Below are 23,889 nucleotides of genomic sequence, written 5' to 3'. Positions count from 1 at the left end.
TCATTTTCATTAATTACTAGTTTCTATGTAACTGTTTTTATATTGTTTTACTTTCTTTTTTTATACAAGAAAATGTTTTTAATTTATTTATCTTTTTTTTTTTAAAGTACCTTATCTTCACCATACCTGGTTGTCCAAATTAGGCATACCAATGTGTTAATTCCACCACTGTATATATCGGTATCGGTTGATATCTGTATCGGTAATTAAAAGTTGGACAATATTGGAATATCGGATATCGGCAAAAAAGCCATTATCGGACATCCCTGGTGCAAATGAGACATTCTCTATTAGATGCAATGGTTTTCCGTATTGGGACCATGATTTATGTCATCACTTGTTCACACCTCCTCATATGGAAGCTACTTTTCCTTGTTGATGTCTCAAGAAGGGTAGAAATACAAGAACACACACACACACACACACACGCGCACACACACACACACACACACACACACACACACACACACACACGCACACACACACACACACACACACACACACGCCCACACAAACAAACAAAGTCATCTTCCTTCCTGGTATCGGTTAGTTTCCGTCAATTAGCCAATCAGCAAGCGAGCACCCTTTTATTCATTAACTCAACAAAGTTAACTTGCTTACATCACATTGTTACTTGCTATTGTCGTTTATATTCTTTACAACAGTGATGCTCAACACGAGCGTCTCCATCTAATTTACTTGATTAAATAGTCAAACACAGTGTTACTGTTCAAAGCGCGTGTAATGTCACAGTGGCAAAATATATTAGATATTAGGGCGATTTTCAGATTAATCGCGATTCTTAGTCATTTAATACAGGGGTGTCACATTGGTTTTCATTTAGGGCCACATCGCAGTTATGAGGGCCCCTTTTAACAATGAGTAATATATGAATATATATGTAATTCATTACCAATATATTTTTTTAAATAAGCTGCAAAAAAACCCATAGAAACTTTACTTTAAAAACTGGCAGCTTTTTTTTTTTTTTTACAGCACATAAAACATTTTTATAAATAGAATGGAATGGAGAAACAATAGCACTGTTTTTAGCGGTATAATTCAAGCAACAAAGCTGCCAGTTGTTGTTTTTTTTTTACTGTAAAATCTTCTTTTAATGTTTTTGTTTTGTTTGTTTTTTAATGCCTTACTGTATGCGGAAAAAAACTCAGTCGGTGGAAATTTACCGTAAAATCTATTGTCAATTTTTCAGTCTACAATTTGATTGATAATTTGTTTTGAAATCATAAATCAAGCAGATATTTAAGTGCAGCGTTTATCTTTACTTTAACAAAAAATATTTTTGGAATAAATGATAATATAATATTTTTAAATTTTGATAACATTGAATTTTAAAAGACATGCAATTGCCTGCAGTACATGATTTTTTAATGTCAAAAGGGAAAGAACGAATATATTTCGTAAGAAAAGATTGAGATTTTTATTAACGCATATTATTTCCAGGCTTTCGTAAAATAAAATAATGTGTTTTTAATAGATTAAAAAAAATATACATATAAATATATATTTTTTAATTTAATTTTTTTTTTCCAATGTGTCCTGTCCAACAACGCAGGCAAATCATATTGTTGCCGTTTATCTATTTTATGCAGGAATGTATTTAAAGGGGAACATTATCACAATTTCAGAAGGGTTAAAACCATTAAAAATCAGTTCCCAGTGGCTTATTTTATTTTTCGAAGTTTTTTTTTAAAATTTTACCCATCACGCAATATCCCTAAAAAAAGCTTCAAAGTGCCTGATTTTAACCATCGTTATATACACCCGTCCATTTTCCTGTGACGTCACATAGTGATGCCAACACAAACAAACATGGCGCATAGAACAGCAAGCTATAGCGACATTAGCTCGGATTCAGACTCGGATTTCAGCGGCTTAAGCGATTCAACAGATTACGCATGTATTGAAACGGATGGTTGTAGTGTGGAGGCAGGTAGCGAAAACGAAATTGAAGAAGAAACTGAAGCTATTGAGCCATATCGGTTTGAACCGTATGCAAGCGAAACCGACGAAAACGACACGACAGCCAGCGACACGGGAGAAAGCGAGGACGAATTCGGCGATCGCCTTCTAACCAACGATTGGTATGTGTTTGTTTGGCATTAAAGGAAACTAACAACTATGAACTAGGTTTACAGCATATGAAATACATTTGGCAACAACATGCACTTTGAGAGTGCAGACAGCCCAGTTTTCATCAATTAATATATTCTGTAGACATACCCTCATCCGCTCTCTTTTCCTGAAAGCTGATCTGTCCAGTTTTGGAGTTGATGTCAGCAGGCCAGGGAAGCTAGGGTCGATATTCTTCTCTTGATCATCTTCGGTGGCATAAAGGACGGTGTGAGCCAAGACATCCAGGGGGTTTAGCTCGCTCGTCTGCGGGAACAAACTTCCGCCATTGCTTGCCGTGCTACCGAGGACCTTTGTCCCTGAATTGCTCACACACTCCAGCAGATTCAATGGGGGTCTGGCGGCAGATTTCTTTGACTTTATCGTTGGAAATGCATCTGCTTTGAGTGTCGCAGGATATCCACACATTCTTGCCGTCTCTGTCGTAGCATAGCTTTCGTCGGTAAAGTGTGCGGAACAAACGTCCAATTTCTTGCCACTTTCGCATCTTTGGGCCACTGGTGCAACTTGAATCCGTCCCTGTTCGTGTTGTTACACCCTCCGACAACACACCGACGAGGCATGATGTCTCCGAGGTACGGAAAACAGTCGAAAAAACGGAAAATAACAGAGCTGATTTGACTCGGTGTTTGAGAAAATGGTGGATTGCTTCCCGATGTGACGTCACGTTGTGATGTCATCGCTCCGAGAGCGAATAATAGAAAGGCGTTTAATTCGCCAAAATTCACCCATTTAGAGTTCGGAAATCGGTTAAAAAAATATAGGATCTTTTTTCTGCAACATCAAGGTATATATTGACGCTTACATAGGTCTGGTGATAATGTTCCCCTTTAATCATTCAACTGGCACCCAATGTTCCTAAAAAAAAAGTATTGATTTTGAATCGAGAATCAATTCTGAATCAAGAATCGAAATGTGTGGTGGCCAAAAAATGACGGCCCTAATAAACATACTTGTTAAATAAAACCTCTGAGTTTTTTTTTTTTTTTTTTTTTTTTTTTTAATGAATACTTAGGCCTACTGCGCTACTGTATAGTAATGTTGGTCATTACGGTGTTACTTGGAGAGCCAAGCGTTTTCTGAGGTGGTACTTGGGGGGGGTCACTATCTATAGTGGTCACTATAGACAGGTTGGACTGTATTTTGTTGCACCACCTCGGGCTTTTATAAGAGCTTGGAGCAGACCTGGGCAAATTAAGTCCCGGGGGCCACATGCGGCCCGTTAAGCTTTTCAATCTGGCCCGCCGGACATTCCCCCCAATTTTTTTTCTCGATATTTAAGAACGATTTTTACCCTTCGCGTTCATATTCCGCTGTGTTTGTTGCATTTTTGTTGCATTTCGGTTGATTGTAAAATATGTGGATGGAGAGGGGGTGTGACGTTAATATGTTGTCAATATTCAGTGTTTTATTGTTCATAGAAGGCGTGTAATATTCCTCTAGACAGCTGGGAGATACAGGCGGAAAACCGAAATGTCTGGCGTCAAGCGGTGAGACGGGGTATCGCAGAGGCTGATTTGAGGAGAGGCCAGCTCGCAGAGGAGAAGAGAGACAGGAGGAAACGTACTGCAAATACCATCGCACAGCAGGAGCGGGAGGAAGTCTCTACACATGTTTGCACTAAGTGCAACAGGGACTGTCACTCAAGAATTGGCTTGTACAGTCATGCTAGGCGTTGTCAACAAACATGAATGTACCGTATCAACAAAACATCAAGTTAAAATGTGAAAATTATAATTAAATATGTGCATTGTATAATTAAAACACTCATTAAAACTGAAAAGATATTACTAATATTTGACTAAAACAGGATGACAAAACGATTTAAATTAAAAAAAATAAATAAATAAACTTAATAAAAATTAAAGTACCATTACAAAATTTAAAACATTTAAAATAAATTAAATAAAAAAAATAAACACCAAATTGAAATAAGTGTCTGACACAAGAGCGTAAATTAGCATGGTCATCTGTGACTAAGCTGCCAAAGAAGAAGAAGATTGTTCATAGTTAATATTGTAAATCCCACATTATTTATTTTCATGTACATTCTGGGTGTCTCATTCAGTAAAAAAATTTTTAAATTCCATTCCGTATTTTAAGGCGGTCTGTCATAACGTTTTAGCATTCAATCAGACATTATTGTGAGGTTTCGTATTAGTTTTCCAGAAAATCTGATATATTTTTTAGATCTTTAAGATGGAAACTGTAGCTGATGTGTAGTGATGTTTTCAAATGACCGTAAGTCTTCAACTATACTAACTCTTTCAATGGTTGGAATCTGCGCTTTTGCATGATATGTTGTCAATATTCAGGGTTTTATCGTTCATAGTTAATATTGTAAATCCCACATTATTTATTTTCATATACATTCTGGGTGTCTCATTCAGTAAAAAAATGTTAAATTCCATTCCGTATTTTAAGGCGGTCTGTCATAACGTTTTAGCATTCAATCAGACATTATTGTGAGGTTTCGTATTAGTTTTCCTGAAAATCTGATATTTTTTTAGATCTTTAAGATGGAAACTGTGGCTGATGTGTAGTGATGTTTTCAAATGACCGTAAGTCTTCAACTATACTAACTCTTTCAATGGTTGGAATCTGCGCTTTTGCATGATATGTTGTCAATATTCAGGGTTTTATCGTTCATAGTTAATATTGTAAATCCCACATTATTTATTTTCATATACATTCTGGGTGTCTCATTCAGTAAAAAAATGTTAAATTCCATTCCGTATTTTAAGGCGGTCTGTCATAACGTTTTAGCATTCAATCAGACATTATTGTGAGGTTTCGTATTAGTTTTCCTGAAAATCTGATTTTTTTTTTAGATCTTTAAGATGGAAACTGTAGCTGCCATTATGATGTGTAGTAATATTTACAAATGACCGTAAGTCTTCAACTATACTAACTCTTTCAATGGTTCGGAATCTGCGCTTTTGCATGATATGTTGTCAATATTCAGTGTTTTATCGTTCATAGTTAATATTGTAAATCCCACATTATTTATTTTCATATACATTCTGGGTGTCTCATTCAGTAAAAATTTTTTTAAATTCCATTCCGTATTTTAAGGCGGTCTGTCATAACGTTTTAGCATTCAATCAGACATTATTGTGAGGTTTCGTATTAATTTTCCTGAAAATCTGATATTTTTTTTAGATCTTTAAGATGGAAACTGTGGCTGATGTGTAGTGATGTTTTCAAATGACCGTAAGTCTTCAACTATACTAACTCTTTCAATGGTTCGGAATCTGCGCTTTTGCATGATATGTTGTCAATATTCAGGGTTTTATCGTTCATAGTTAATATTGTAAATCCCACATTATTTATTTTCATATACATTCTGGGTGTCTCATTCAGTAAAAAAATGTTAAATTCCATTCCGTATTTTAAGGCGGTCTGTCATAACGTTTTAGCATTCAATCAGACATTATTGTGAGGTTTCGTATTAGTTTTCCTGAAAATCTGATATTTTTTTAGATCTTTAAGATGGAAACTGTAGCTGCCATTATGATGTGTAGTAATGTTTACAAATGACCGTAAGTCTTCAACTATACTAACTCTTTCAATGGTTCGGAATCTGCGCTTTTGCATGATATGTTGTCAATATTCAGGGTTTTATCGTTCATAGTTAATATTGTAAATCCCACATTATTTATTTTCATATACATTCTGGGTGTCTCATTCAGTAAAAAAATGTTAAATTCCATTCCGTATTTTAAGGCGGTCTGTCATAACGTTTTAGCATTCAATCAGACATTATTGTGAGGTTTCGTATTAGTTTTCCGGAAAATCTGATTTTTTTTTTAGATCTTTAAGGTGGAAGCTGTAGCTGATGTGTAGTGATGTTTTCAAATGAGCGTAAGTCTTCAACTATACTAACTCTTTCAATGGTTCGGAATCTGCGCTTTTGCATAATATGTTGTCAATATTCAGGGTTTTATCGTTCATAGTTAATATTGTAAATCCTGCATATTTTCATGTACATTCTGCGTGTGTCATTCAGTAAAAAAAGGGAAAATACCATTCTGTTTTTTTGAAGCAGTCTGTCATAACTTCTTTAGCATTCAATCAGACTTTATTGTGAGGTTTCGTATTAGTTTTCCTGAAAATCTGATATTTTTTTAGATCTTTAAGATGGAAACTGTAGCTGCCATTATGATGTGTAGTAATGTTTACAAATGACCGTAAGTCTTCAACTATACTAACTCTTTCAATGGTTCGGAATCTGCACTTTTGCATGATATGTTGTCAATATTCAGGGTTTTATCGTTCATAGTTAATATTGTAAATCCTGCATATTTTCATGTACATTCTGGGTGTCTCATTCAGTAAAAAAATGTTAAATTCCATTCCGTATTTTAAGGCGGTCTGTCATAACGTTTTAGCATTCAATCAGACATTATTGTGAGGTTTCGTATTAGTTTTCCAGAAAATCTGATATTTTTTTTAGATCTTTAAGATGGAAACTGTGGCTGCCATTATGATGTGTAGTGATGTTTTCAAATGACCGTAAGTCTTCAACTATACTAACTCTTTCAATGGTTCGGAATCTGCGCTTTTGCATAATATGTTGTCAATATTCAGGGTTTTATCGTTCATAGTTAATATTGTAAATCCCACATTATTTATTTTCATATACATTCTGGGTGTCTCATTCAGTAAAAAAATGTTAAATTCCATTCCGTATTTTAAGGCGGTCTGTCATAACGTTTTAGCATTCAATCAGACATTATTGTGAGGTTTCGTATTAGTTTTCCTGAAAATCTGATATTTTTTTTAGATCTTTAAGATGGAAACTGTAGCTGCCATTATGATGTGTAGTAATATTTACAAATGAGCGTAAGTCTTCAACTATACTAACTCTTTCAATGGTTCGGAATCTGCGCTTTTGCATGATATGTTGTCAATATTCAGGGTTTTATCGTTCATAGTTAATATTGTAAATCCCACATTATTTATTTTCATATACATTCTGGGTGTCTCATTCAGTAAAAAAATGTTAAATTCCATTCCGTATTTTAAGGCGGTCTGTCATAACGTTTTAGCATTCAATCAGACATTATTGTGAGGTTTCGTATTAGTTTTCCTGAAAATCTGATATTTTTTTAGATCTTTAAGATGGAAGCTGTGGCTGATGTGTAGTGATGTTTTCAAATGACCGGAAGTCTTCAACTATACTAACTCTTTCAATGGTTGGAATCTGCGCTTTTGCATGATATGTTGTCAATATTCAGGGTTTTATCGTTCATAGTTAATATTGTAAATCCCACATTATTTATTTTCATATACATTCTGGGTGTCTCATTCAGTAAAAAAAATGTTAAATTCCATTCCGTATTTTAAGGCGGTCTGTCAAAACGTTTTAGCATTCAATCAGACATTATTGTGAGGTTTCGTATTAGTTTTCCTGAAAATCTGATATTTTTTTAGATCTTTAAGATGGAAACTGTGGCTGATGTGTAGTGATGTTTTCAAATGACCGTAAGTCTTCAACTATACTAACTCTTTCAATGGTTCGGAATTTGCGCTTTTGCATGATATGTTGTCAATATTCAGGGTTTTATCGTTCATAGTTAATATTGTAAATCCCACATTATTTATTTTCATATACATTCTGGGTGTCTCATTCAGTAAAAAAATATTAAATTCCATTCCGTATTTTAAGGCGGTCTGTCATAACGTTTTAGCATTCAATCAGACATTATTGTGAGGTTTCGTATTAGTTTTCCTGAAAATCTGATATTTTTTTAGATCTTTAAGATGGAAACTGTAGCTGCCATTATGATGTGTAGTAATGTTTACAAATGACCGTAAGTCTTCAACTATACTAACTCTTTCAATGGTTCGGAATCTGCGCTTTTGCATGATATGTTGTCAATATTCAGGGTTTTATCGTTCATAGTTAATATTGTAAATCCCGCATTATTTATTTTCATATACATTCTGGGTGTCTCATTCAGTAAAAAAAATGTTAAATTCCATTCCGTATTTTAAGGCGGTCTGTCATAACGTTTTAGCATTCAATCAGACATTATTGTGAGGTTTCGTATTAGTTTTCCTGAAAATCTGATATTTTTTTTAGATCTTTAAGATGGAAACTGTAGCTGCCATTATGATGTGTAGTAATGTTTACAAATGACCGTAAGTCTTCAACTATACTAACTCTTTCAATGGTTCGGAATCTGCGCTTTTGCATGATATGTTGTCAATATTCAGGGTTTTATCGTTCATAGTTAATATTGTAAATCCTGCATATTTTCATGTACATTCTGGGTGTCTCATTCAGTAAAAAAAATTTAAAATTCCATTCCGTATTTTAAGGCGGTCTGTCATAACGTTTTAGCATTCAATCAGACATTATTGTGAGGTTTCGTATTAGTTTTCCAGAAAATCTGATATATTTTTTTAGATCTTTAAGATGGAAACTGTAGCTGCCATTATGATGTGTAGTAATATTTACAAATGACCGTAAGTCTTCAACTATACTAACTCTTTCAATGGTTCGGAATCTGCGCTTTTGCATGATATGTTGTCAATATTCAGGGTTTTATCGTTCATAGTTAATATTGTAAATCCCACATTATTTATTTTCATATACATTCTGGGTGTCTCATTCAGTAGAAAAATGTTAAATTCCATTCCGTATTTTAAGGCGGTCTGTCATAACGTTTTAGCATTCAATCAGACATTATTGTGAGGTTTCGTATTAGTTTTCCTGAAAATCTGATATTTTTTTAGATCTTTAAGATGGAAACTGTGGCTGATGTGTAGTGATGTTTTCAAATGACCGTAAGTCTTCAACTATACTAACTCTTTCAATGGTTCGGAATCTGCGCTTTTGCATGATATGTTGTCAATATTCAGGGTTTTATCGTTCATAGTTAATATTGTAAATCCTGCATATTTTCATGTACATTCTGGGTGTCTCATTCAGTAAAAAAATGTTAAATTCCATTCCGTATTTTAAGGCGGTCTGTCATAACGTTTTAGCATTCAATCAGACATTATTGTGAGGTTTCGTATTAGTTTTCCAGAAAATCTGATATTTTTTTTAGATCTTTAAGATGGAAACTGTGGCTGCCATTATGATGTGTAGTGATGTTTTCAAATGACCGTAAGTCTTCAACTATACTAACTCTTTCAATGGTTCGGAATCTGCGCTTTTGCATGATATGTTGTCAATATTCAGGGTTTTATCGTTCATAGTTAATATTGTAAATCCTGCATATTTTCATGTACATTCTGCGTGTGTCATTCAGTAAAAAAAGGGAAAATACCATTCTGTTTTTTTGAAGCAGTCTGTCATAACTTCTTTAGCATTCAATCAGACTTTATTGTGAGGTTTCGTATTAGTTTTCCTGAAAATCTGATATTTTTTTAGATCTTTAAGATGGAAACTGTAGCTGCCATTATGATGTGTAGTAATGTTTACAAATGACCGTAAGTCTTCAACTATACTAACTCTTTCATTGGTTGGAATCTGCGCTTTTGCATGATATGTTGTCAATATTCAGGGTTTTATCGTTCATAGTTAATATTGTAAATCCCACATTATTTATTTTCATATACATTCTGGGTGTCTCATTCAGTAAAAAAATGTTAAATTCCATTCCGTATTTTAAGGCGGTCTGTCATAACGTGTTAGCATTCAATCAGACATTATTGTGAGGTTTCGTATTAGTTTTCCTGAAAATCTGATATTTTTTTAGATCTTTAAGATGGAAACTGTAGCTGCCATTATGATGTGTAGTAATATTTACAAATGACCGTAAGTCTTCAACTATACTAACTCTTTCAATGGTTCGGAATCTGCGCTTTTGCATGATATGTTGTCAATATTCAGGGTTTTATCGTTCATAGTTATATTGTAAATCCCACATTATTTATTTTCATATACATTCTGGGTGTCTCATTCAGTAAAAAATTTTTAAATTCCATTCCGTATTTTAAGGCGGTCTGTCATAACGTTTTAGCATTCAATCAGATATTATTGTGAGGTTTCGTATTAGTTTTCCAGAAAATCTGATATTTTTTTTAGATCTTTAAGATGGAAACTGTAGCTGATGTGTAGTGATGTTTTCAAATGACCGTAAGTCTTCAACTATACTAACTCTTTCAATGGTTGGAATCTGCGCTTTTGCATGATATGTTGTCAATATTCAGGGTTTTATCGTTCATAGTTAATATTGTAAATCCTGCATATTTTCATGTACATTCTGGGTGTCTCATTCAGTAAAAAAATTTAAAATTCCATTCCGTATTTTAAGGCGGTCTGTCATAACGTTTTAGCATTCAATCAGACATTATTGTGAGGTTTCGTATTAGTTTTCCTGAAAATCTGATATTTTTTTTAGATCTTTAAGATGGAAACTGTGGCTGATGTGTAGTGATGTTTTCAAATGAGCGTAAGTCTTCAACTATACTAACTCTTTCAATGGTTCGGAATCTGCGCTTTTGCATGATATGTTGTCAATATTCAGGGTTTTATCGTTCATAGTTAATATTGTAAATCCCACATTATTTATTTTCATGTACATTCTGGGTGTCTCATTCAGTAAAAAAAATTTAAAATTCCATTCCGTATTTTAAGGCGGTCTGTCATAACGTTTTAGCATTCAATCAGACATTATTGTGAGGTTTCGTATTAGTTTTCCTGAAAATCTGATATTTTTTTTAGATCTTTAAGATGGAAACTGTGGCTGATGTGTAGTGATGTTTTCAAATGACAGTAAGTCTTCAACTATACTAACTCTTTCAATGGTTCGGAATCTGCGCTTTTGCATGATATGTTGTCAATATTCAGGGTTTTATCGTTCATAGTTAATATTGTAAATCCCACATTATTTATTTTCATATACATTCTGGGTGTCTCATTCAGTAAAAAAATGTTAAATTCCATTCCGTATTTTAAGGCGGTCTGTCATAACGTTTTAGCATTCAATCAGACATTATTGTGAGGTTTCGTATTAGTTTTCCAGAAAATCTGATATTTTTTTTAGATCTTTAAGATGGAAACTGTAGCTGATGTGTAGTGATGTTTTCAAATGACCGTAAGTCTTCAACTATACTAACTCTTTCAATGGTTCGGAATCTGCGCTTTTGCATGATATGTTGTCAATATTCAGGGTTTTATCGTTCATAGTTAATATTGTAAATCCTGCATATTTTCATGTACATTCTGCGTGTGTCATTCAGTAAAAAAAGGGAAAATACTATTCTATTTTTTTGAAGCAGTCTGTCATAACTTTTTTAGCATTCAATCAGACTTTATTGTGAGGTTTTGTATTAGTGTTCCTAAAAATAGATATACCGGCCCCCAGACATATTTTTTTCTCTACATTTGGCCCCCCTGAGTCAAAATAATTGCCCAGGCCTGGCTTGGAGTCTCTGAGACATGGACTTAACAAGACTGGGATCCGGCCTACAGGTAAAAGCCAGTAAATTAGAATATTTTGAAAAACTTGATTTATTTCAGTAATTGCATTCAAAAGGTGTAACTTGTACATTATATTTATTCATTGCACACAGACTGATGCATTCAAATGTTTATTTCATTTAATTTTGATGATTTGAAGTGGCAACAAATGAAAATCCAAAATTCCGTGTGTCACAAAATTAGAATATTACTTAAGGCTAATACAAAAAAGGGATTTTTAGAAATGTTGGCCAACTGAAAAGTATGAAAATGAAAAATATGAGCATGTACAATACTCAATACTTGGTTGGAGCTCCTTTTGCCTCAATTACTGCGTTAATGCGGCGTGGCATGGAGTCGATGAGTTTCTGGCACTGCTCAGGTGTTATGAGAGCCCAGGTTGCTCTGATAGTGGCCTTCAACTCTTCTGCGTTTTTGGGTCTGGCATTCTGCATCTTCCTTTTCACAATACCCCACAGATTTTCTATGGGGCTAAGGTCAGGGGAGTTGGCGGGCCAATTTAGAACAGAAATACCATGGTCCGTAAACCAGGCACGGGTAGATTTTGCGCTGTGTGCAGGTGCCAAGTCCTGTTGGAACTTGAAATCTCCATCTCCATAGAGCAGGTCAGCAGCAGGAAGCATGAAGTGCTCTAAAACTTGCTGGTAGACGGCTGCGTTGACCCTGGATCTCAGGAAACAGAGTGGACCGACACCAGCAGATGACATGGCACCCCAAACCATCACTGATGGTGGAAACTTTACACTAGACTTCAGGCAACGTGGATCCTGTGCCTCTCCTGTCTTCCTCCAGACTCTGGGACCTCGATTTCCAAAGGAAATGCAAAATTTGCATGGTTGGGTGATGGTTTGGGGTGCCATGTCATCTGCTGGTGTCGGTCCACTCTGTTTCCTGAGATCCAGGGTCAACGCAGCCGTCTACCAGGAAGTTTTAGAGCACTTCATGCTTCCTGCTGCTGACCTGCTCTATGGAGATGGAGATTTCAAGTTCCAACAGGACTTGGCGCCTGCACACAGCGCAAAATCTACCCGTGCCTGGTTTACGGACCATGGTATTTCTGTTCTAAATTGGCCCGCCAACTCCCCTGACCTTAGCCCCATAGAAAATCTGTGGGGTATTGTGAAAAGGAAGATGCAGAATGCCAGACCCAAAAACGCAGAAGAGTTGAAGGCCACTATCAGAGCAACCTGGGCTCTCATAACACCTGAGCAGTGCCAGAAACTCATCGACTCCATGCCACGCCGCATTAACGCAGTAATTGAGGCAAAAGGAGCTCCAACCAAGTATTGAGTATTGTACATGCTCATATTTTTCATTTTCATACTTTTCAGTTGGCCAACATTTCTAAAAATCCCTTTTTTGTATTAGCCTTAAGTAATATTCTAATTTTGTGACACACGGAATTTTGGATTTTCATTTGTTGCCACTTCAAATCATCAAAATTAAATGAAATAAACATTTGAATGCATCAGTCTGTGTGCAATGAATAAATATAATGTACAAGTTACACCTTTTGAATGCAATTACTGAAATAAATCAAGTTTTTCAAAATATTCTAATTTACTGGCTTTTATCTGTATATAGGAAAGGATGACAAATGTCATGAGTGCTACTATTAACTCTTGCTCAGTGTTAACAGGCATCTTTAGGCCACTTGTTCTCATTGCAGCAGGAGTAGAAAGAAACAATAAGATGGTGCAAAGTGAAATAGAACACACTGGTCTTTCCTCATTGAGTCCAAAGACTACGTATGCTTCGTCACACTTCCTGCTCTTTTTCTTTGTACCACTCCCCCCAACTTTATGACTTTATCGACTTTATAGGCGAGCCGGTGAGACTCTGTGCGCGTCATCCGTGTTGGCGCGGAAGTGACTCGCCTCATTTGACTGTCAAAGCAGAAGAAAGTCCTTTTGCGATGAACAGACTCCAATTGGAACATTCACGCAGTTTATATACAAACTCTTTATTCCACACACTTTTACACAAAACCATAACAATGAACACATACTTTCTTTGAGTCATGGGGGTTAACTACTCTTTTTTTTTTTTTTTTAGAAAAACAATATATTTGTAAAACAGTGTCAACAACTAATCCTGCACAATTGTTATGTAAAAAGAGGCAAACATTGAAAATATATAGATATTTTAACTGTGTATATATATATATATATATATATATATATATATATATATATATATATATATGTAAAAACACACACACGTACATATATATATATATATATATATATATATATATGTGTAAAAACACACACACGTACATATATATATATATATATATATATATATATATATATATATATATATATATATATATATATATATATATATATATATATTAGGGGTGTCAAAAAATAGATTTTCGAATTAATCGTGATTTTAATTTGTAACGATTCTTAATCAATTAATTAAAAAATACCAAAACTATTTAAGAAAAAAATAGGATATATATTATATTATATTATTATTTTTTAATTTAATCTGTCCTGTCCAGCCACTCACTTATTGGGGGCCACATTGGGCGAAAAAAAATTTGGCCAGGGGCCGGGCTATATACATTAGGGCTGCAACAACTAATCGATTAAATCGATTAGAATCAATTATAAAAATAGTTGGCGATTAATTTAGTCATCGATTCGTTGGATCTATGCTATGCGCAGAGGCAATTTTTTTTTAAATTTTTTATTTATTTATTTTTTATAAACCTTTATTTATAAACTGTAACATGTACAAACAGCTGAGAAACAATAATCAAAATAAGTATGGTGCCAGTATGCTGTTTTTTTTCAATAAAATACCGGAAAGGATAGAAATGTAGTTTGTCTCTTTTATCCGATTATTAATCCATTAATTGAAGTAATAATCGACAGATTAATCGATTATCAAATTAATATATATATATACATATATATATATAAATATATATATATACATATATACATATATATATATATATATATATATATATATATATATATATATATATATATATATATATATATATATATATATATATATATATATATATATATATAATTATATCATTGCAGATCAGACAAACTGCCTTTTCCTTACACTGAACAAAAAAAAGTCATATGTCCACTGATGTTTAAAAACTCTACACTCGGAGTCTATTTTACGTTTCCTCAACGATTTCACCATTTTTTCCCCCCTCGGGTACTAACTGACTGAAAGACACTGCCCGACACTGCGGCGCGAGCGTGATGACGTCACAGTATCGATGGGAAAATGCATTTTTAGAAAATATGATTTGCCAGAGCGGCGAGAATACCCCGAGAGTAACAAGCGGTAGAAAAATTGATTGATGGAAGGACTAGAAAGGACAGATTAAAAATAATATTAATAAAACAAACAAAAGAAAAACGATTTTTTTACTCAGGACTAACCGCGGGCCGGATTTTGGACGCTGGCGGGCCGTATCTGGCCCGCGGGCCGTAGTTTGGGGACCCCTGATGTAGATCATATCTGCTGTACAGATTTACTTTAGAAAAGAGAAGTGTTGGATATTTCTCTTGTTGCCTTATTTGTATTTGACTTTATTCAATGTTTGGGTAGAATTTTATTAAACAAAACCAGTTTTATTTGAAGAAACATAGAAATGTATTAGAGCTGTTTATATATTTTATGGAGGAATGTAGTTAATCATAGAAGTGGCACCCAATGTTAATAAAAGTATTGATTTTGAATCGAGAATCGATTCTTAATCGAATCATTACCCCCAAGAACCAAATCAAATCGTATGATGCCCAAATATTCACAGCCCTAATATATATATATATATATATATATATATATATATATATATATATACATACATATATATATATACATATATATATATATATATATATATATATATATATATATATATATATATATATATATATATATATATATATATATATATATATATATATATATATATAGAAAATGGATGGATGGATATATATATATATATATATATATATATATATATATATAGAAAATGGATGGATGGATATATATATATATATATACCGTATTTTTCGGAGTATAAGTCGCACTGGAGTATAAGTCGCACCTGCCCAAAATGCATAACAAAAAAGGAAAAAAACATATATAAGTCGCACTGGAGCCCGGCCAAACTATGAAAAAAACTGCGACTTATAGTCCGAAAAATACGGTACACACAACCAAGACAACAAAATAATCATAATTAGTTTCTTTCAGGAATTTCACTCGTACAAAGAAAATATATGTTAATAAAATAGAATTGTAGAAAACATAAAAACTGAGTTTACATTTTGTTGGTCAGTGTAAACGTCACAGGCTGAGTCTCAGGTGGTGCACTTAAGTCTTCTGAGTGCACAAGCGACTCTCACTGACGAGCACGGCGAGATGCAGTGCACTCAAATCCTTTGACGCAGGTCGCTCACCGCCATCCGGAAAGAACCCGTAACGGTCGGAAAGAAGAAGAAAATGTGACGTCGTCATGACATCAGTGGATTTGGGACAGCGCCACTGTTAAAACTGGCATACTCGGGAAATAAGTGTACTTATTGAAGTGTACTGACGGAAGTATTCCATTTTTAAAGCACAACTTTGGTCCCCAAAGACGCTGACAGGAAGTGGCTTTGGAGATTCCGAAGGGTCCTCACCACTGAAATAAATACAAAGACTCCGGACAGGGTCCAGAACCTCACGGTGGGTTCTTCAGCTTGCTGGTTCTTGCTGGTTCTTGCTGGTTCTGTCAGTCAGCTTGTTTCCAGAAGAGATGCAGCCGTTTCAAGGCCAGCCCACTGAAGAATGCAAAAGTCTAAACAGGCGTGATGAAGACAATCAGACGTAGTCCCTCCGGTTGTAGGAGCTCTGGGCCGTGGACTTGGGGGCGGCCGAGTAGGCCACGCGGCTCTGCGGGTGAATGCTGTACCTGCTGGCCTTCTCCTCCTTAGGGGGGCAGCTGCAGCACAGGATGGAGCCGCCGATCAGCAGCAGGGCGGCCGCGGCCCAGCCCAGGTACAGAGCCGCCCCGATCTCCATCTTCTGGCCGGACGGGATGATGAGACTGTAGAACTCCACCACGATGGTGTTGGCCGACCACGACACGGGCACCAACTGGGTCAGCGCCGCCACGATGAAGCCGGCGCCGGAGGAAATCATCACCCGCGCTTTGGCGCCCTCGTCCTCGATGCAGTTGGTGCACTTGGCCCCGACCAGGGAGATGAGGAGCGACAGCACCCCGACGATAATGGACACCACGGTGAGGGCGCGCGCCGCCTGCAGGTCCTGGGGCAGCGCCAGCATGGAGTCGTAGACCTTGCACTGCATCTGGCCCGTGCTCTGGAACACGCAGGTCATCCACAGGCCCTCCCAGTACACCTGCGCCGTCACGATGTTGGCGCCGATGAAGGCCGACACCCTCCACATGGGCAGCGCGCAGCTGACCACGCTCAGAAGCCAGCCCACCACCGCCACAGAGACGCCCACCAACTCCAGTCCGAAAGACGACATGGTCCCTCGTTCCCAACCAAAGATCCCGGTTGCTTTCACCTGGAGAACTTCCTCAAACGTCCGCTCTTCCTGGTCCACTCTCGAGGATCCTTATCTGGACTTAGTTTTTATTGCGAAACGGTCCAACCCTCCTCGGGGATGACATCGGCCGTCCAATCAGAGAGTCCCGGTTTACCACCTGGGCGTGGGGATGCTGCTTTTCAAACAAAAACCTGGTTTATGGCTGAACCTTTCGCCCATGTTTATGGCTGTCAGTGGGTAATGATCGGCCAGGGTCAAGCTTGATGACTGACCACTGGACCAGACCCTTCAGTCCCTCCAAGTCCAAATGCCACAAATGTACCACGTGGTGGCAAATACTGGACTCCAAGGTAAGTATTCCTCAGGTTGTCCCAAACGGTCAACCTTCAAAAGCAGTCTTGTCCTCAAGCTAACAAAGTTTGATCGCAAACAGGAACCAACTATTGTTCCTGTTTTGTTTTGATGCGAGGACTCGAACGTGTCACAGAGTGGACACGCTAGTTAATGAGCAACCTGACGCGCAGTAGCTTTTACACATTCTTCCTCCTTTTGGAATAAATGGGCCAGCAGCAGCTTGTTTTCATGTCGACAATCATTGATGCACTCGGAAAACTTTTGAAAATCCCGATCCAACAAAGAAGTTAGCATCCGACGGCGACGACTTCCACGTCGGATAAATGTGAAGTAGGTCGCGTGTCAAAGTTTACATGCTGAGTTACACGCTATTATCGCATACGTGCAATCGCAATCGTACGTTAATTTAGGCCCCCCACACACACACACACACACACACACACACACACACACACACACACACACACACACACACTCACACACTTGTATTTGTTACCTTCTTGAGACCCCCGAAAAATGCCTACCTCTTTAGGACCACCCTTTCTAGATATATAAAGATGTGTATTTAACACATTAATAATATATACATACTATGCAAATATAAAAAAGCTTGTTGTGAAAAATGAGTTGGAATTTCACAAGAAACAGGTCACAATTTCACAAGAAAACCTTAGAATATTGGCAGTGTTATAATAAAAGTCGTCATTTTACTCAACGCAAGTCGAAATTTCACAAGAAAAACTGTGCAATATTGTGATAAAAGTTGGAATTTTACTCAATAACAGTCGCAATTTTACAAGAAAAAGCTTAACATTTTGGCAATTTTATGAAAAAAGTGGTAATTTTACTCGACAAAAGTCACAATTTTATAAGAAAAATAAATTTTTTTGGGAATATTATAAAAAATTATCAGAATTTTACTCGGCAAAATTATGACAAAAGTCATCATTTTACTCGAAAAATGTCACTATTTTACAAGGACAGCAAAAAAATTGGCAACATTGTGATACAAGTCAGAATTTTTTTTGACAAATGTCACCATTTTTGCGATAAAAAGTAATAATTTGACATAGAAAAGTAATAGATTTACGAGAAAATATTGCAATATTACAGAAACAGAAAGAATATGAGAAATTATTCCCAATTTTATAAAAAAAAGTCGGCACATTGTGAGAAAAAGACTGCTTTAGTTATTTTTTTTGTTTTTAATTGGTTTTTAATCTTCATTATTTACTTCGTTATTACAGTATGTCTCTATATACATTATTATTATTATTATTATTTTTAAATAAATTTTTTTCATTTCAATTTCTTACACACACTTGTTATTTCATACGTTGGCCAGAGGGGGAGCACTTAAAATTTTTACACACACTTGTTATTTCGTATGTTGACCAGAGGGGGAGCACTTTTAAAACCGACACACAGTCAATTTGAAAAATCCCTCCTTTTTGGGACCACCCTCATTTTGATAGATTTCACCACCAGGGGTGCAAATTAGACATTCTCTATTAGATGCAATGGTTTTCCGCATTGGGACCATGATTTATGTCATCACTTGTTCACACCTCCTCATATGGAAGGTACTTTTCCTTGTTGATGTCTCAAGAAGGGTAGAAATACAAGAACACACACACACACGCACACGCGCGCACACACACACACACACACACACACACACATGCACACACACATTCTTGTATTTCATACCTTCTTGAGACCTCCGAATGATGCCTACCTCTTTAGGACCAGCCTTTCTAGATATATAAAGATGTGTATTTACAACATTACTAATATATACATACTATGCAAATATAAAAAAGCTTGTTGTGAAAAATGAGTTGGAATTTCACAAGAAACAGGTCACAATTTCACAAGAAAACCTTAGAATATTGGCAGTGTTATAATAAAAGTCGTCATTTTACTCAACGCAAGTCGAAATTTCACAAGAAAAACTGTGCAATATTGTGATAAAAGTTGGAACTTTACTCAATAACAGTCGCAATTTTACAAGAAAAAGCTTAACATTTTGGCAATTTTATGAAAAAAGTGGTAATTTTACTCGACAAAAGTCACAATTTTATAAGAAAAATATAATTTTTTGGGAATATTATAAAAAATTATCAGAATTTTACTCGGCAAAATTATGACAAAAGTCATCATTTTACTCGAAAATGTCACTATTTTACAAGGACAGCAAAAAAATTGGCAACATTGTGATACAAGTCAGAATTTTGTATGACAAATGTCACCATTTTTGCGATAAAAAGTAATACTTTTACAAAGAAAAGTAATAGTTTTACGAGAAAATATTGCAATATTACAGAAACAGAAAGAATATAAGAAATTATTCCCAATTTTATAAAAAAAAGTCGGCACATTGTGAGAAAAAGACTGCTTTAGTTATTTTTTTTGTTTGTAATTGGTTTTTAATCTTCATTATTTACTTCGTTATTACAGTATGTCTCTATATACATTGTTATTATTTTTGTTTTAATTAATTTTGGCCAAAGGGGGCGCATTTCAATTTCTTACACACACTTGTTATTTCATATGTTGGCCAGAGGGGGAGCACTTCAAATTTTTACATACACTTGTTATTTCATATGTTGACCAGAGGGGGAGCACTTTTAAAACCTACACACAGTCAATTTGAAAAATCCCTCCTTTTTGGGACCACCCTCATTTTGATAGATTTCACCACCAGGGGTGCAAATGAGACATTCTCTATTAGATGCAATGCTTTTCTGTATTGGGACCATGATTTATGTCATCACTTGTTCACACCTCCTCATATGGAAGCTACTTTTCCTTGTTGATGTCTCAAGAAAGGTAGAAATACAAGAACACACACAAACACGCACACACACACACATGCACTCACACATTCTTGTATTTCATACCTTCTTGAGACCTCCGAAAAATGCCTCCCTCTTTAGGACCAGCCTTTCTAGATATATAAAGATGTGTATTTACAACATTAATAAAATATACATACTATGCACATTTTAAAAAGCTTGTTGTGAAAAATGAATTGGAATTTCACAAGAAACAGGTCACAATTTCACAAGAAAAATTTAGAATTTTGGCAGTGTTATAATAAAAGTCGTCATTTTACTCAACGCAAGTCAACATTTTATAAGAAAAACGGAACATTTGTGCAATATTATGATACAAGTTGGAATTTTACTCAAAAACAGTCGCAATTTTACAAGAAAAGCTTAAAATTTTGGCAATTTTATGAAAAGAGTCGTAATTTTACTCGACAAAAGTCACAATTTTATAAGAAAACTTAAAATTTTTGGCAATATTATAATAGTAATTTTAATTTTACTTGGCAAAATTATGACAAAAGTCATAATTCTACTCGAAAAATGTCACTGTTTTACAAGAACAACCCAAAAATTGTGATACAAGTCAGTATTTTATATGACAAATTTGTCACCATTTTGCAATAAAAAGTAATACTTTTACATAGAAAAGTAATAGTTTTACGAGAAAATATTGTACTATTACAGAAACAGAAAGAATATGAGAAATGATTCCCTATTTTATAAAACAAAAAGTCGGCACATTGTGAGAAAAAGACTGATTTTAGTTCATTTTAATTTTAATTTTTTGTTTGTAATTGGTTTGTAATCTTCATTATTTACTTCAAGTTATTACAGTATGTCTCTATATACACATTATTTTATTTTTATCTTTTTAATTAGTTTTGGCCAAAGGGGGCGCATTTCAATTTCTTACACACACTTGTTATTTCATATGTTGGCCAGAGGGGGAGCATTTCAAATTTTTATACACACTTGTTTTTTCATGTGTTGACACACGCACACACGCACACACACACACGCACACACACACACACACACACACATACACACACACACACACACACACACACACACACACACACACACACACACACACATGCACTCACACGTTCTTGTATTTCATACCTTCTTGAGACCTCCGAAAAATGCCTACCTCTTTAGGACCACCCTCTCTAGATATATAAAGATTTGTATTTACAACATTAATAATATATACATACTATGCACATTTTAAAAAGCTTGTTGTAAAAAATTAATTGGAATTTCACAAGAAAAAGGTCACAATTTTACAAGAAAAACTGAACATTTGATACAAGTTGGAATTTTACTCAAAAACAGTCGCAATGTTACAAGAAAAGCTTAAAATTTTGGCAATTTTATGAAAAGAGTCGTAATTTTACTCGACAAAAGTCACAATTTTATAAGAAAACTTAAAAATGTTGTCAATATTATAATAATCATCTTAATTTTACTTTGCAAAATGATGACAAAAGTCATCATTTTACTCGAAAAATGTCACTATTTTACAAGGACAGCAAAAAAATTGGCAACATTGTGATACAAGTCAGAATTTTTTATGACAAATGTCACCATTTTTGCGATAAAAAGTAATAATCTGACATAGAAAAGAAATAGATTTACGAGAAAATATTGCAATATTACGGAAACAGAAAGAATATGAGAAATTGTTCCCAATTTTATAAAGAAAAAAGTCAGCACATTGTGAGAAAAAGACTGCTTTAGTTATTTTTTTTGTTTGTAATTGGTTTTTAATCTTCATTACTTCGTTATTACAATATGTCTCTATATACATTATTATTCTTTTTTTTTTTAAATTAATTTTGGCCAAAGGGGGCGCATTTCAATTTCTTACACACACTTGTTATTTCATATGTTGGCCAGAGGGGGAGCACTTCAAATTTTTACACACACTTGTTATTTCATATGTTGACCAGAGGGGGAGCACTTTTAAAAGCGACACACAGTCAATTTGAAAAACGTACCCCTCCTTTTTGGGACCACCCTAATTTTGATAGATTTCACCACCAGGGGTGCAAATGAGACATTCTCTATTCGATACAATGGTTTTCTGTATTGGGACCATGATTTATGTCATCACTTGTTCACACCTCCTCATATAGAAGCTACTTTTCCTTGTTGATGTCTCAAGAAGGGTAGAAATACAAGAACACACACGCACACGCACACGCACACACACACACACACACACACACCCACACACGGGCACGGACACTCACACATTCTTGTATTTCATACCTTCTTGAGACCTCCGAAAAATGCCTACCTCTTTAGGACCACCCTCTCTAGATATATAAAGATGTGTATTTACAACATTAATAATATATACATACTATGCAAATATAAAAAAGCTTGTTGTGAAAAATGAGTTGGAATTTCACAAGAAACAGGTCACAATTTCACAAGAAAAACTTGGCAGTGTTATAATAAAAGTCGTCATTTTACTCAACGCAAGTCAACATTTTATAAGAAAAACGGAACATTTGTGCAATATTGTGATAAAATTTGGAATTTTACTCAATAACAGTCGCAATTTTACAAGAAAAAGCTTAACATTTTGGCAATTTTATGAAAAGAGTCGTAATTTTACTCGACAAAAGTCACAGTTTTATAAGAAAACTTAAAATTTTTGGCAATATTATAATAGTAATTTTAATTTTACTTGGCAAAATGATGACAAAAGTCATCATTTTACTCGAAAAATGTCATTATTTTACAAGGACAGCAAAAAAATTGGCAACATTGTGATACAAGTCAGAATTTTTTATGACAAATGTCACCATTTTTGCGATACAAGGTAATAATTTGACATAGAAAAGTAATAGATTTACGAGAAAATATTGCAATATTACAGAAACAGAAAGAATGTGAGAAATTGTTCCCAATTTTATAAAAAAAAAAGTCGGCACATTGTGAGAAAAAGACTGCTTTAGTTATTTTTTTTGTTTGTAATTGGTTTTTAATCTTCATTACTTCGTTATTACAATATGTCTCTATATACATTATTCTTCTTTTTTTTTTAGATTAATTTTGGCCAAAGGGGGCGCATTTCAATTTCTCACACACACTTGTTATTTCATATGTTGGCCAGAGGGGGAGCACTTTTAAAAACTCTCCTTTTTGGGACCACCCTCATTTTGATAGATTTCACCACCAGGGGTGCAAATGAGACATTCTCTATTAGATGCAATGCTTTTCTGTATTGGGACCATGATTTATGTCATCACTTGTTCACACCTCCTCATATGGAAGCTACTTTTCCTTGTTGATGTCTCAAGAAGGGTAGAAATACAAGAACACACGCACACACACACACACACACACACACACACACACACACACACACACACACACACACACACACACACACACACACACACACACATTCTTGTATTTCATACCTTCTTGAGACCTCCGAATGATGCCTACCTCTTTAGGACCAGCCTCTCTAGATATATAAAGATGTGTATTTACAACATTAATAATATATACATACTATGCAAATATAAAAAAGCT

At 35.0% G+C, this 23,889-nt stretch overlaps 1 protein-coding gene across 1 annotated transcript in view; it reads right to left on the bottom strand.

Moving 5' to 3' along the window:
- Nucleotides 1-23,889, bottom strand: part of LOC133607273 (uncharacterized) — a 66,782-nt gene that overhangs the window by 9,144 nt on the left and 33,749 nt on the right. The window contains exons 3-5 of the mRNA XM_072913861.1: nucleotides 16,460-17,054; nucleotides 16,318-16,361; nucleotides 16,185-16,274 (exon numbers count right to left, since the gene is read on the bottom strand). Of these exons, the coding sequence (XP_072769962.1) occupies nucleotides 16,185-16,274; nucleotides 16,318-16,361; nucleotides 16,460-17,054 (729 nt within the window). The remainder of the gene's footprint in view (nucleotides 1-16,184; nucleotides 16,275-16,317; nucleotides 16,362-16,459; nucleotides 17,055-23,889) is intronic.

The sequence above is a fragment of the Nerophis lumbriciformis genome, linkage group LG09, assembly GCF_033978685.3.
Source record: "Nerophis lumbriciformis linkage group LG09, RoL_Nlum_v2.1, whole genome shotgun sequence".
In the NCBI taxonomy this organism is placed as follows: domain Eukaryota; kingdom Metazoa; phylum Chordata; class Actinopteri; order Syngnathiformes; family Syngnathidae; genus Nerophis; species Nerophis lumbriciformis.
This window is presented reverse-complemented; position numbering and strand designations above follow the sequence as displayed.